The sequence below is a fragment of the Palaemon carinicauda genome, chromosome 41, assembly GCF_036898095.1.
Source record: "Palaemon carinicauda isolate YSFRI2023 chromosome 41, ASM3689809v2, whole genome shotgun sequence".
NCBI lineage: Eukaryota > Metazoa > Arthropoda > Malacostraca > Decapoda > Palaemonidae > Palaemon > Palaemon carinicauda.
Window position 1 is genome coordinate 14,368,218 of NC_090765.1, and position 16,266 is coordinate 14,384,483.

The window sequence follows — 16,266 nt, forward strand, 5'->3', positions numbered from 1 at the left end:
ATCAGTGGTCTGCGTCACATGAGCTCTGAGAGAAATCCTTCATTATCTTGGACTATTGGTATTTAAGAAATAATAAGAAAGTAGTGACTGTAATGAACTCTTTAAAGGAAAATTTGCATCTCATACCATGAATTTAAGCAAATCTTGTTTCTTAATACATGAAAAATCTCAATAAGAATTAAATTTGCTGATGCTCTCCTTGCCTCTTGTAAATAGAAAGTACTTATTTATTTCAGCAATGAAAGACATATATCGCTAATATTTCAAATAGTAATGCGATATTGCATTTAAGGAAATGTATGTCTTAAGGTGTCTTTGCAACCCACAGAATCTAAATATAAGAGTTCTGCAAAATAAGGACTCGAATCGTCTTTGTATCTATATCAAAATATATACATTGCATCAGCTGTTCTTAAACATCTGAGCATCGTATGGGTTATACAACACTACCATACAACATTCCATCGTTATATCAATTCAGTCAGTTGTACAGTCATCCAGTTTGTTTTTAATACTAATAATTTTTAAAAAATATGTATTTTTGATGCATAATTTCATAGGAAAGAATTTGTTCATGAAAATAGAAGTAACGCCATACAAAGTCTTGCAGCGAAGATTTGTCAGATTCAGTCACTTATAGTATTAGTCTGTTCTTTTCCTTATTCTTGACAGAACCAGCTAAAAGGCGTAATGAAGAAAAATGTCTGTGCAAAACGATAGTTTAGGATTAGAAGAGGATGGATTGATTGAACTAGGTGACAGTATAGAAGGATTGTGCTTCCATCAAGCATTAAATGTGTTTCTGGTTACGACTAAAGACAGTAAAATCCGAGTCTACGATCCCCATTCATCTCTGAAGCTCTCCGATGTCCAACTGCATGGTAAGAGAATTTACATTATTTTAACATGAATATTGAGTTGTGTTGTCATTTAAAGCTGTCGGGATGTTATTTCAATTCGTGCATAATGTTCTCGAAATGCCAAGATGTCCAGTCAAGGTCGCAAGGACGAATTATAGGACAATTAAGGAATTTTGGGAGTGGTTCCAGCAGCCTTTTAGAACAGCTTCCACCATCAATGTTTATCAACAAAAAAGTTTCCCACACATTTCTCGAATGATTACCCTTAAATTTGAGTGTTTTTTGCTCTTAGTATCATTATTTGTAGTATTTTGACGTTAGAATAGCGGCGAAATGGTGGTTCCTTCTAATATTAAGGAATGTAAACATTGCAGAATGCAGGTGACAAGGTTAACCTATTCAAGGTTAGGCTAATCGGTATCAGCATTCCTATACAGATACTTATTAGGGTCTCTCTCTCTCTCTCTCTCTCTCTCTCTCTCTCTCTCTCTCTCTCTCTCTCTCTCTCTCTCTCTCTCTCTCTCTCTCTCTCTCTCTCTCTCTCTATTTTGGTAAAGTTCCACATTCCTATACAGATACGTATTGGGGGTTATCTATCTATCTATCTCTCAATCTATTATTATTTTATTATTATTATTAATGGCTAAGCTACAACCATAGTTGGAAAAGCAGGATGCCATAAGCCCATGGGCCTCAACAGGGAAAATATCTCGGTGAGGAAAGGAAACAAGGAAAAATAAAATGTTTTAAGAACAGTAATAACATTAAAATAAATATTTTCTATATAAACTATAAAAACTTTAACAAAACAAGATGAAGAGAAATTAGATAGAATAGTGTGCCTGAGTGTACCCTCAAGCAAGAGAATAATCCAAGACAGTGGAAGACCATGGTATAGAGGCTATGGTACTACCCAAGACTAAACAATGGTTTGATTTTGGAGTGTCCTTCTCCTAGAAGAGCTGCTTACCATAGCTAAAGAGTCTCTTCTACCCTTACCAAGAGGAAAGTAGCCACTGGACAATTACGGTGCAGTAGTTAACCCCTTGGATGAAGAAGTGATTGGTAATGTCAGTGTTGTCAAGTGTATGAGGACAGAGGAGAATCTGTAAATAGGCCAAACTATTCAATGTATGTGTAGGCAAAGGGAAAATGAACCGTAACCAGAGAGAAGGCTCCAATGTAGTACTGTCTGACCTGTCAAAGGATCCCATAACACACTAGCAGTAGTATTCAGTCTATCTTACCTAGAGTGAAGCTAAAATACTTCGGGAAATTTTATTTGTCTTAAATTATGGTGTAAAATTATTTGTGTGCTGTTCAGAAATACTAAAATGTCCAATGATACCAAATGAGGTGGGATTTGACCCCCTTGAGTAAAGAGGCAGTATCTTAGGTTAGGCAAAGAAGCTGAGGAAAGGTTTCTTTGGATACTATGTATTTGCTGTTATTTCCATTCTTCACCACCATAGCACATAGAAATGACCGGTAATTTAGAACAACACGGAACTACTGTTGTGCTCTCAACGAATTTGAGGAGCCTTTGTATGTTAACGGCCAGTTCCTCCCCCATGGATTAAAAATGGACATCAACTAACCTAAACTTTCCCGTAACCTAATGAGGACCCCTTTACACTGCCGTATTCTAAGTTAGCCATGATAATACATACACCCCAGAATTTGACCTTTATTTCCACTGCCAATAAGCTATTCTCCCGTTATCCCCCCTTCCCGATGAACACAGGTGGGAACCTGGGACTTTGGGTGAGCAAAAACATGTTTGTATAACACCTTTGAGATTCGTAAAAGGCCACAGAACCTAAGCCACCCTACCCAACGTAACCAAGTAGTTCCCAGGTCACAGACCTAGGTGGGGGCTAAGGCCCCGGGACCCCCCTTACCAATTCACAAACCTACCAAGGTCACACCTAGGAACGTTCCTTTTTATGAACTAACACTATAACTGCAGCTGTCACTATTTTTTTTTTGCCTTGGCAATCCCTACAGTTTAGTTACAGTAGGAAATATGTTGGTCTTCCCTAAAAGCTAACACAGAATTGCACTTGGAAGACTTTAAACTTTAAAGGGTAGCTCAATGAGCTTTTAAGAATTGTTCACTGCACTAGGTGTACCATAATACCCACCATGAAACTTGGCTATAGCATCCATTAGCCATAATGGCAGCCATTACACTTAGTTATGTTGGGCTCCATAATGCACAACCAACACATAATGGAATTACGAAGGAACTGTCTTCCTCCTAAGAAAATGGGGCAGGTGTCACAGAACTGCCTATGTCTCACTTAAGCATACAATCATGCCCAAATATAGTAAACCTCATCATATGGTAGGAGAATGTAGGAGGAGTTATGCACAAACAAACTAAAGAGGATTAAGGTAGGAAGGAAGTGGGAGAAGGTTTAGTGCATAGGAAGTATAAAGTTATTGCACAACAAGGTGTCTACAAACATACAGATAGAAGCAGGTACGTGTGGGTTGTAAAATGTAAACAAAAGAGGGAAATAAATATTTTGGTGTAATAGGATGCAAATATTTTGTTTAAAGTTTCGTGGATTTATTATGTATGCAAGGGATAATGTATAGAGAAGGAAAGGTTAGTTATTCCGTAACTGGAATACAAACCTACGCTATTTATTAGGGTTTATTACTTTAAGCGAAGCTGATAGGACGAATCATTGAAATTTTAGCGAGGGTTAACTACCCATTACGCTAGTTAGCTGCGGTAGGGGGGATAGCTTGCTACCGCTCCCACTCACTTACTGGTGATTTTGCTCACTTTGCTTTTGGCTCGGATTGTGTATGGTCGTTGCTGTTCTTCATCCTTCGCCTATTTTTGGACTGCCATTAATTGCTATTGTTTCTACATTCTGATTTATTAATGTGTGTGTGTTGACATATGCGACCATGTGTACTTGCCCTGGACTTGAAAGTCGACCCTGCGGAACCTTCACGTCAGCCGTGGACACTGATCGACAAACCCTTTGTTCCGCTTGCAGAGGTGAACGGTGTGACGGTAACAACAGGTGTAGTGAGTGTCGGGAGTGGTCTGCCTCCCAGTGGGAAAGGTTTGGGCGACGCCGGAAGAAGAAGTCAAAGCGGGATATTTCTCCTTCGAAGGTTTCTTTGGAAGGGGAAAAAACCAAGACCCTTTTCTCCACTTTTCAACCTTCCTCCGAAGCTCCTGCTCGTTCGGTCTCTTCCTAGAGACCATTGAGTAGTAGCGTACACCCTTTAATTTACAGCCAACCTGTCCTCGAGAGATGGTGTTGTTTCCCCTAGCAAAGCGGCCATACCTCTTCCCCCGGGTGAGGCCTTGTCTCTGTCTCCTTTTTACAGGGGTGGTTGTCCTTGGGGCTTTCAGGTCTGCCCTCCAAGGACTCCATGCTGCGCTTCATCGTTTGTGGTGCTAGAGCACAGCCTGTCTTTGACTTCGGAGGTAGATTCTCTGTCGTGCGTCAACGTTGTAGTATCTGAGGCGTCTTCTGTGGCCGCTGCTGACACCTCTGCATCTTCAGACTCTCCAGCTGTTGCTGCCGACTCTGTTACTCTCGTTCTTGTTCATCCTTCGAGGGAGGAACTTAGTCTTTCTTCTATCTCTCCTGCGAGTGTTTCTCCTCCTCTGGAAAGTTCACTCATAGAGACTCCTCTGCAGAGGACTGCTGCTTCTAAAGGTCAACTTGCTGACCCCTCCGGTTTCTAGAGGGCGTCTTCGATGCAGAGCTCGCCCTCGGCTTCGCCTTAGAGGTGGCCCTTCACCATCGGTGAAAAGGTGCCTCATCCTCGCAGCCGCGTCCCGCAGAGGAGCTTCCGCTTCAGCCGTCTTCCAGCCCTCGACCTTCGCCTGTTCCTGGACCTTTCTGTGGATTGTTCGTGATCCCAGTTGGAGGATGCTCGCCCTTCCAAAGGGCACATCCCTTTTCCAGTCCTTCCTTCATGTCGACCTGCCTTCACCATTCCTGACTCCTGTTCATGATCTGACTGCTTGTGCTGCACCTCCTAAGCGTTTAGCCACACCCCCAATGCTCTCCAGCGTGCCAGCACCTTTCAGTGCAACTGCTCTCACCAGCATCACTTCAACCCTTCCCAGAGCGTCATCGCTCTCCAGCGCTTCAGCTCCATTCGTTGCATCAGCACTAGCCTTCCAATGCTCCAGCACTCTCCTGGTCGTCAGCACTCTCCAGCAGATTCTCACAGTTCTAAGGACCGGCGTTTGCCTGCGCAGCTGCGCTCTTATGTGCAGCGATGTTCTGTGTCTCGGCGCTCACCTGTGCACTCACATTTACCTGCGCAGCGCCGTACTGTGTGTCATCACTCTCCTGTGTGCAAGCTCTCCCTAGCGTGCCTGCGCACTTACGCCAAACCTCAGAACAGGTTTTCCAGGCTTCAGAACACCATAAGGAACTTCATAGAGATTGGGACAAGTCGCCATCGCCTCATTCCCTTCACCGCTAACGCATTACAGTATAGCGCGACCACCGGGAAAAGGGAAAGAAGTTTCCACAGGAGGTCTCAGGATCCCGAAGATTCGATCTTCAAAGGCGGACCCACCTCTGTAAACAGCGGTAGAGACTCCTCACAGGAAACCTTTGGTCCCTTTCCCTTGAGGGGATCCTTCTGACAGTGCATCAGTCAACAAGCAGCCATGGTCATAGCAGTAGTGCAAGCCTTCAGGCCTGCCATGTCATCTTGATCGTCATTGACCTCTCATCCATTGGCGCCAGCTGACCTACTGCGAGGAACCATGGCTTCTTCTCCCCTGAAGAGGAACAGAGGAGTCTCAGATGCAATCACATCTTCTAGGGTGAAACTAACTCCTGTTAGGCCTTCCTGTCTCTCCTGCTAGACACTCTCCTACCTCATCTATTTGGAGGAAGTTTCTCTTCGTGCGTTCTCCATCACTGACGGTGCATCAGTCAACAAGCAGCCATGGTCAGAGCAGTAGTGCAAGCCTTCAGGCCTGCCATGTCATTTCGCTCGTCATTGACCTCCCATCCAGAGGCACCAGCTGACCTACTACAAGGAACCATGGCTTCTACCCTAAAGAGGAACCGAGGAGTCTCAGATGCAATCACATCCTCTAGGGTGAAACTAACTCCTGTTAGGCCTTCAAGTCCTGTACTTCCTGTCTCTCCTGCTAGACACACTCCTACCTCACCTCTGCTGAGGGAGTTACAAGAGGCTCGAACTTCCTCCCTTCCACCTTTGGAGGAAGTTTCTCCTCGTGCGTTCTCCACCACTGATGGAAGTCAGGAGGGACAATCCCATCCGGCCTTTGATGCATCAAGTCCTACCTCTTTCCTCGGAAGGAATCAAAGGATGCAAAGACTCTCCCAAAGTCCTCTTCATGGACTTCCAGGTCTACAGGAACCACTTGTCACTCTAGGGATGCCCGCAACCCACCTTTGGGGTGGAGGAAGGAGACTTTGCTGCTAGTCCCACTCCAGAGGGGGAGCAGAAAGAGTCAGAACATGCATTCTGGCAAGTTGTGACTCAACTTAGGGTACTCAACGGGTTCACTGACCTGGAGATACCCGAAAGAGAGGGCAGAGAAACAGTCTTAGACTGTGTCTTTGGCACTCATAAGCCATCTAAGACCAGTGCAGTCTTGCCCTGGTCTCAAGGGCTAAAGGGTGCCCGGCCTGGGCTAAGATTGCCCAACAGCTCTCAGAGTTCTCTTCCTCCCAACCATCCGGCTCTACCGCCAAGCTTCTCCCATCTCGTCGCGTCCAGCAGAGGAGATATTTTGAGATCTTCGACGAGCCTCGTCCAGCTCTTCCTTTCCATCACTCTCTGGAAGAGTTCACCAAAGGTGTCTCTCTAGAGTGGCTCTCCAGCCGTCAGGTCTTGTTCTAGGCATCAGAGATCCTCAACCAGTAGAATGTCACAAAGTATGCCATGCAGGCTACTTCATGGCTTGATCTGTGGTGGGGGCCCCTGGGAATCCTGGTTCGAACTGAGGATGTCTCCAAAGAATGCACCAGGTAAGTGATGGAAACTTTCCTTTTCTAAGGCACTTACACCATCAAGTTTCTCGCCAATCAAGTCTCGAACCTATGGGCGAACACCATTCTGAAATGCCGAGATACGGTGTCCAGAGAGATTCCATCAGCAACTCCCGAATGCTGAGATCGCTATGCTCAGAAATTCCTCTTTAGAGGGACACACACTGTTTGAGCAAAAAGATGTGGAACATGGTGCTGAGAGGTGAAGGAAGTCTCACCAGGACTCCCTCCTCTTTAGGGCTTTGACATCCAAGTCTTATAAATTACTAGCTCCTCAGCAGTCCCGTCCAGTAAAGATCATGACGAACAAGACAGCAGCAAACACTGCTGTCTAAAAAGACCTTGCTGACCAGACGGGAAAGGCACTAAGTCCTCCTGGAGAGGAAAATTTCTAGAGGGAGTGGCTGAGGCTGCAAGAGCTAAGAAAGGCATTCCCCCTGCTTGTCCAGCAGTGGGGAGATGTCTACAAAGTTGTTGGAACAGGTGGTCAAGTGTCGTCAGAGTTCATTACACCTCGCTACCCTGGACGTTCTCCACCTTCTGCGGTAAGGAGGCGTCTCTTCAACCTCGTCAAGGGCTGTCACGCTGCTCCTTCGTGCTCTCGTCACTAGTCGGCTCGTCGTCCCTCGCCAGCTGTTCGTATTGTCTTCGGACGATCATCACTCATTGCTTTGTGACCTTCATATCTCGCGATATTGGTAGCATTTATCCCGCAACCGTCAGTTTCTTGCTACTCGCCTTCAGGTGATTGTCTTACTCCAGCTGCGGGGCCAGGAGGGCTTCGCTTGTCCGTCACTCGTCACCGTGACTTTCACCCCTCGCCTCGCCTTTAGTCGAGATTGTCCTTCTAGAGGGCGTCACTAGTCACCAAGTGACTCTTCTTATTTTTTCGCCATCATGAGATCATCATCGACAGTCTCTCCTACAGTCTGTGCGTCTTAACACTAGCCTCATTATTTGGTATCTCCTTTGACCTTCTGTTCACGAGCCTTGTGGCGTTCGCCAGTCACTCGTCACACACCAGCTGTTCGTGGTTCGTCAGCTGCTCGTCATTCCTCAGTCTCTCTTCATTATCCTATCAGTACTGAGATGGGTGACTGCCAGGGAACACCCGATGCTGTTGGCAGCCAGCTACTTGTCGTTTGCCAGCTGCTCGGGGTTTCACCAGTTGCTCGACGTTCATCAGCTGCCCATTATTTGCCAGCTCCTCGGCGGTCGGCATCACCTCGTCACCTGACAAATTGCCATCGCCCGTTAACGTGCGACCACTCTTAAGCTCTCCTCCAGGTTCCTGGGTTCCAGCAACATCCGACTGTTTCCCGCTAGCTGGAAGATTCACCGACAGCCATCGAAGAATCACAGAAGTCTTACCTCTTGGGGTGGGTTTCTCCTACCCCTTTTTTCGGAGATCTTCTCTGATAAGGATTGAAGATCTCTTCCGGCTGTGATCCTTACTTCAAGCATGTGCTCTGCTCTTCCTAGTGAGACCCTCCTGCTCTTTGTGTCTTTTGCAAAGTGCTTTACTGCTTTGGCTTTGTCGATTGCTTAAGAGTATTTAAGTGATTCTTCTCTTCTTTATGACAAGAGAACTTCAACGGTAGACCAGAGAACCTTTGTTTTTCTGCAAATGGAACTACCCTTGTAGTGCTTACCACGACATTAAGTTGAGGGAGTTTAGCACTCTCCCCTCCTGGAACCTAATCCAGCTCTCCCCTGCGATAAGAGGGGTAAAGCTAAAGTGTCAACCTCAGTGCTTAATACCTTTCTCGCCACTGAGGACTTGTTTTTTCACACAAGTATTATGCTATCAGTTTCCTGATGCATCCATCGGCTAGCCAGTTCTCGTCAGCACCCTCAAATTTTCATCCCTTACGAACGTTTAATAGGACCACAATTACAGCTATTACCACTTATACTGTACTATTACTAGTAGGCTGACAGGCTATGTGTCTGAAGGGATTAGGTTACCTTTTCTGCTCCCTGTCTCATCCTTTTGGTACATGGTTACCTTACAAGTGGAAATTTTCATTAAATGAATGAGGTTCCTTAGTTGCGCATGCGTCCTCTCCTGTACGCCGCCCCCAGGCAGGTAGAACACAGTTCTACACAGTGGTTGCTGCAATAGAAGTCTTCCGACCACTCACCTCTGCCTCCTCTCTGATGACTCTTAACAAATCTAGCGAATATAATCCATTGGAGTTATTTGCTTCCCCTCTCTCCTCAAGTCCGAGAACTTGTTGGATCTCTTTCACAGTTCTTGGGTCAATTCCATGGATCCTCTTCTCGGCCCTTCTTACCTGCATCAAGAGTCATAACCCCGTGGGGGTTTTTCTTCCCACTGTTCCAGGGGATTGAATTCAGCGGGTTTCTCTTGAGGAGAAGCATATTCGACTAACCCTTATCTTGAGCGGCCATACCATGTTGGAAACACCGCTTCTTGTTTGATCAGTGAAGACAAGCAATGTTGGGTCTGGTCAATACATGGACGGGTGACTGCCTAGCAACACCACCGAGATTGGTGCTGGATCATCTTCTCCAGCTGCTCTAGCACAGATGTGGACATTTTGTACCTAGCATCACCAAGAAAATGCTTCTTGGTCATGGCTGGAAAAGGGATGCTGTGGACATCAATGATGTTCTTATCAAAGAAATAACTCCCTTCTTCTTTTCCTCGGAGAGGTTGTCCCGTGACGGATCCCCTCCTCTTTAATTTGTATTTTTCCGAGTCCTTCTCAAGCCACGCGATCTTCATCGGGTATTGCCCCCAGGTCACGTTCTCTCCCGTTAATCAGGACAGTATAGAACATGGAAGTAGGGTAAACTACGTAAAACTCTGGTCGTCGGAGAGGAGTTACCAGTAACCTCCTAAGAAAGTGTTTCTCGGTAAGTATTGTTAGGAAAAATACAAATTACTTAAAATTTGTGATTTTTCCTAATGATGCAAACCTGTAGCTATTTATAGAAATTGCCCCTACAGCACCAGTCCCCCTCGAAATCCTACCTCCAAGCAAAGCTGGTTCATAGCCTAGCCTAGGTGTGTGAGTGAATAGGGTAGATACTACCCCCTACCCCCTGCTAACTATCGGGTGAGTGGTTATCCTTTGCTAAAAGTCCACTGTTTAGTGTTAATGAGTAATATCCCCTATGAATAGCTACAGGTTTGTATCATTAGGGAAAATACTAATTACTTCCAAATTTGTAATTTTTTGGGTGGGGAAATGACAAAAACAAATGATTTGCAGTAATATAAGGATCAGAAATGCAAAATAAAGATGAACAGTTTGAGAAATATATGGTTCATGGGAGTGGTTTAAAATTAAAGTACTACATCATAATTACCTTTGGTTAACTTCACGTCCTTCTAATGGTTTTGCTCCACGTGCTTCCCTATGCTAAAAAGATTAGCATCACAGTATTCCCTCGCCTTATTGTGGCTCATGTTTTGTGGCCTCTGCATTGCATTTTTTTTAATATGTTATTAGTCTCGCATATTATTTGCTAAATCTCCCAAACAAGTGAAATACGAAAAAAGGTAAATCCTGAAAGAAACTGCGATTTGTGACATACATTACCATCTTCTGTGCTCAATTGAGATATTACATGGCATGAGAGAGAGTGAGAGTGTGTGTGTCATTATGTCGGGGATATAATTTTGAACTTCTAATGGTTTTTTGCTTTTTTGTGGCCTGCTATGCTCGCAAGATTAACACTACCTCACTGCTCCCATGTCCTGGCAAACAGTACATGTTGTGCTGTGCTAACAAGCCCCGTAGGTCATTATTTTGGCGATATATTTGTTCCATCACTAAACAAAGCTTGCACTGTTTAATAGGGATTATCTTTCAGCGAAGCCTGAAGACTAGCCATTAAGACTTTAATGCGAGGTGGCAACCACCTAGCCACTAATTAGTGGGAGAGTGAAGGGGGTATCTGGGGTAACCGGGGTACCCCCACTCACTCGCACATCAGTGATTTTTCACCGCATTTCTTTTGGCTCTGGAGAGAATGGACATGTCCGCTCTCTGGTCCCACTAAGACTTAGCCATACAGACCATTGCTTTCAAACTGCTTTTTCTTTCCATTGTGATTGTTTTCTTTGATGCACCCTATGCGCGTGTATCTAGGACCTGAAGGTCGCACTTCACGACCTCAGTCGAGACCGAACTCCCCTCCTTGTATCCTATCTGAGGGGGCATCATTGAAAGCAGGGTCCCACCTGCGACGAGTGTAGGGAGTGGTTTGCCTCCCAATGAGAGAGCTTTAGGCATTGGCAAAAGAAGGCTAAGAGAGACACTTTTGGTTTCGTAATACCAAGGACGTTGTTGCTTCCCCTAGAGAAAAACCTTTGCCCCCTCCCTCGGGCAAGCCATTTTCACTTTGATGTGATTTAGGATTGACTGTCGTTGCGTATGGCTGGACCTCCTTCCAATAAAGTCCTCCTTTAGCTCTTTCAGTGGGGTGCCCAGAGGGATCTTGTTGTTGCCGTCTCTTCTGTCGACGCACTGGCCGTGTACGAAGCCCATCTCTCGCCTTCCTCTGTTTCATTCAGTGTTGTTTGTGACCCTCGCACCCATTTGCCCCCTTTTCGACAACCTCCTGCTTTCGATGAGTCATCCCATCATTGACGGACCTCTTCGTCTTCCAGAGATCATAGTCCTTTACGTTCGTCCTCCGTCAGGCAGTGCTCCAGTTTGCGAGATTGGTGATCTTCTCGTTGTTTTCCTGTTTGTGATCGTTGGTCTCTTTGGGGTTGTCACTCATCTGCTTGTGCTTGTGCTAGTCACTCAACATCTTGTGATAAATCTCGAGAAGTCATCACTCCTTCCCTTTCAGACTGGTATACCTGTGTATGATAATACACTAAACTTAGGGAAGTTTTTCCATCTGACGTGTACATAAACTTAGGGAGGTAGGAAGCCCCTTCCTCAGATGTGAAGAGCTTCCAGCCCCTTAGTGGTTGTCTCTCCTAGGTCGCATAGCCTCCCTGGTCTGTCAAGATCCCAATGGTAGCCTCAGGGTTCAATCTCTCAATGGCAACTGAAATCCAGGTGGGGCCAGCATTCTGGCTTCCCTGATACTGTAGTTCTAATGGGATATGAGCAGAGCACAGGTCTTCAGTGATGGGTAACAGAAGAGAACTTCCGCAGAGGGATAGACCTTCTCCTCCCTCCCCTAGAATTGATGCTCTATACAGATGCATCAAAAGAAGGGTGAGGGGCCTATATGCTGCACCACATGGTCCCCGCCTATGGTCAAGTCTGAAAGGTACCAGCACAGAAATCTCTTAGAGATGAGAGCAGCCTTTCTAGATCTTCAACAGTTCCTGGCAGGTCACTCTGTGGTGCCGATGATTGACCACCACAGTACAGGTAGGGGTGTGTATAAACAAACTAGGCGGTACCTTTTTGCAGCCCCTGTGCCATTTAGCAGTAGAGATGCTAAGATCAACAGAAGAATATTTGTCTCAATCAGCTCGCTTCATTCCAGGTAAGAGGAATTTTCTCAAAGAAAATCTGAGCAGTGACTCGGTTAGTGGGCTCCTAATGGTCTTTGAATTATCTGATAGCCAACAAAGGGGGGGAGGGGGGTTCCCCTAGTGTGGACCTGTTCAGGACGTCCCTTTCCCCCTGTCCTGTCTGATGAGAAGGGTACTTGACAAAACCAGAACATCCAATAACCTATCTATGACGGTCATAGCTCGGTTATGGCATAATGCAGAATGGTGTCCCGGACCTTCTGCTGCTCCTGATAGTGCTCCTTAAAGAACTCCCTCCATGACAAGATCTACTCTGACAACCGCACGGGAACATCTTTCACAAGGCAGTAGCTTCTCTTTGTCTTCACTCCTTTTCAGAGAGGCTTTTTGCAATAAGTTGTGAGAAGGATGTCTGTATACCTTCGAAGATACTCTGCAACAGTCTACCTGGCAAAGTGTCATGGAAGGGGTATCTCTTCCCTCGATGCCACTCTTCCAGTAATAGCGCAGTTCCTTGTATGCCTTTGAGAGGGAAAACTCTCGGTCCCGCCAGTGAAAGGCTACCGCTCAACCTTAAGAATGGCCGTAAGACTGAAAAGAGTCTATCTTTCCTCTTCGCTGGAGTTAACTCTTCTCATATGAAGCTATGAGATCACTTGTCCCTAGTCGGAAATTAGACCTCCTCCCTAGAACGTGGTTCACATCCCTCGATCACTGAAGGATGCTCCCTATGATCCATTATACCAGGCAACAGATTGCCACCTCACTTGGAAGACGGTTTCCCTACTCTCTCTAGCTTCTGTAAAGAGTGTTAATGAACTTCATGGTCTATTCTACGACGTTGCCCATTCAGGGGGATGGGGGAAGTGACACCCGGCTTTATCCCTGAGTTTGTTGCCAAGACTCAAATCCAGGAGTAGTGGATCCTAGATATGGGCCTTTTTGGATTGCGAGTCTTCGTTCTGTAACTGATGATCCAGATCAACTTTTGTTTTATCCAGTTAGGAGTTTAAGATACTGTATTACCTTACACGCTCACCAGCAGCTCGTCCCCGTGTGTCAGCATTCTTTGTTAGCACAGGGAGGGTCACTAAGAGTACCATCTCAGGCTAGATTTGCAGGGTCATTGACCATGCATTGAATCCTGACTTTCCTCCTCCTTGTCAACCTCATGACGTCAGGAGCATAAGCACGTCCCTGGCATTTAAATGCAACTACTCTATGGCGCAGGTGTTGCAAGCTGGTGTGTGGAAGCGTCTAACGACCTTCCCTGCCCATTACCTGTAAAGACGTCACGCACAGGAACATGGATACGTTTTCCTGTGGTGTCTTCTGTTGGGGACACCATTGGCTTGTCTCCCAGCAGAGCCGAGAAGATAGTCCTCCTTTTTGGTTTCAGGTCCTCAGAGAGCCCACTACCTTTATAGGTACTCTTCCAGTTGAGGGCCCTGCTGAAGACATTCTTAGGAGTGCTCTTCCTGTATGCTCTTCCTATGGGAGATACGTGTTGATGAGCAATGCTTCTCTCAGCTCACTAGCACCTTTTGAGCCCTTCGGTTATTTAGAGCCTGATGGAGAACACATCGCAAATACTTGTTCTGACTTTTAGGGTACCCACCAACCCTACAGACTGCTCAGAAGCACCAGCGCACCCCAACTCTTCTGAGCTCTCACATCAACACTATTAGAAGCGCGTCTACAAATGCTCTCTGTCTCCTGATACCTATAGCGAGTATGATCGCTATGAGAACCATTGATTTGCTCTAGACCACACGAGTGCTCTTGCTCCCAAGTGCAGCACTCTACCAGTGCAGGCATCCCAGTTGGTTCAGCACATACCTGCTAGACCTGAGGAGAGAGGATGCACCTTATTCAATAGCGCACTTTGCTACTGCTACCCCTTACATTAAGATAGGTAGACAACAGCTGAGCTACCTGTCACAGATATCTGGTGCAATTATCCTTGAACTATAAGCTAAAAGTTTCCACAGATGCAGAAGGAAACTCATTTTTAGTAGGGGTCCAAGAGAATTCAAGACTTCTCCTAGGGGCTGGATCGCCACCTAGAGCCCTCGAGCTTTCAAGGGCATGAGGACACGAGTGCCTCAGAGTATTAATCTTCAATTATGAGACTTGAGAATTGTCCCTAGGGCCCATAGGGGCTCCAGGTCTCCTAATGTTTAGAGGCAAGAGGATGAACTTCCCTGACAGCACTCTTCTGGGCTAATGCAGACTCGCCCTAAAACCGAATTGAAGGTTTCAAGGAAAGGAGGGCTCCCACCAGCCTCCTCCTGAACTTCCAGTGGATGCTCAATGTATTATTATTATTACTTGCTAAGTTACAACCCTAGTTGGAAAAGCAGGATGCTATGAGCCCAGGGTTGCCAGCAGACCTTGGGAGGAAAGAAAACAAGGAAAAATTAAATATTTTAGGAACAGTAACAGCATCAAAATAGATATATCCTATATAAACTCTAAAAACTTTAACAAAAATAAAAGGAAGAGAAACTAAACAGAGTAGTGTACCCTCAAGCAAGAGAACTCTAACCCAAGACAGTGGAAGACCATGGTACAGAGGCCCTGGCTCTACCCAATACTAGAGAACAATGGTTTGATATGGAGTGTCCATCTACCAGAAGAGTTGCTTACCATAGCTTAAGAGTCTCTTCTACCCTTACCAAAAAGTAGAAGATACTGAACAATAACAGTACAGTAATTAAGCCCTTGTGTGAAGAACAAATGTTTGGTAATCTCAGTGTTGTCAGGTGTATGAGGAGAGAGGAGAATCTGTAAAGAATAGGCCAGACTATTCTTTGTATGTGTAGGCAAAGGGAAAGTGAACCATAACCAGAGAGGGGGATGAAATGTAGTACTGTCTGGCCAGTCAAAGGACTCCATAACTCTCTAGAGGTAGTAAAGACTTTATAAGACAGGCTGTCTGTCTTACTATTAACTCTAGGACTTTTCAAGAAGTCCAGCTGTTGGAGGTGTCCGTTTCACCTCGGAAGGGCATGGTACTAGGTCCCTCCAGATCTTGCTCCCCATAATGGAAAGAAGAGGGAAATTCTTATCTCCTCTTATGACCCCCTCGACACCGGCCGGGAATGGTGTTAGAGAGTGAAAAGACAGATGAATTTGATAATGATTCCACCACCTCTGACGCTGCTCTCTATCAGCCAGCATATCTGAAGGCCCCTGATACAGAGAAGAGCAAATTAGAGACCACCTTTCTGTAGGTGCTCTCCTGCATCAGAAAGGAGAACAGTAAACAGTCAAACAGGCTCCTTGCATCCCCCATCCCAAAGGGGAGGAAGGCAGCTGTTGGTAGGGTTTGTAGGGTCCCTTGGCCGACAGGCTGTGGTTAGAATTTTTTTTGGTTAATTTTGGCCTCATAAGCTCTAGATAAAGTCGATGCCAAGGTGTTGTTGAGAAAATACTTACTGGGGGCTAGGAGATCCGCTAAGATCATTTATCCAGCGTTTACATACCAAAGGAAGTATTATAAAACTTGAGGAGTCTTCCCCTATCCCATGCCACCCGACCCTGTGATGTCTGCTCGAGTACATGGTATTCCGGCCTCCCATCCTGTCTTCTTTGCAGCTTCTGATGCTCTGAATGTGGTGAGCACGGGTATGGCAAACCTCCAGACAGCTTTCTGAGTGAACAACTAGTCAAACTCTGTTGGTTTCCATGCCAACATGGAAGATCTCACGGATCCTAATAAGCATAAGGCTTTTAAAGAATGTTCTCACCAGGGCTAGGGCTGTAGAATTCCTCACTAATCAACCTGCAAAGTCAGTGGACTAAGTGAGTCTTGAAGAGGCACGATGCTGCTGCCTCAAATTCAAGAGGTAAATCACTTGCAAGGAGGTAATATAGCTAAGGAATGCCTCCGTTAAGGGCCCCA

The 16,266-nt window shown here is 45.7% G+C and overlaps 1 protein-coding gene across 5 annotated transcripts in view; it reads left to right on the top strand.

Annotated features, from left to right (window-relative positions):
- The first annotated feature begins 651 nt into the window (after window positions 1-651).
- Bruce (BIR repeat containing ubiquitin-conjugating enzyme) overlaps window positions 652-16,266 on the top strand; it is a 241,074-nt gene continuing 225,459 nt past the window's right edge. For all 5 annotated transcript variants that reach the window (XM_068364131.1, XM_068364132.1, XM_068364135.1 and 2 more), the window contains exon 1: window positions 652-881. In XM_068364131.1, the coding sequence (XP_068220232.1) occupies window positions 701-881 (181 nt within the window). In that variant the 5' untranslated portion in view covers window positions 652-700. The remainder of the gene's footprint in view (window positions 882-16,266) is intronic.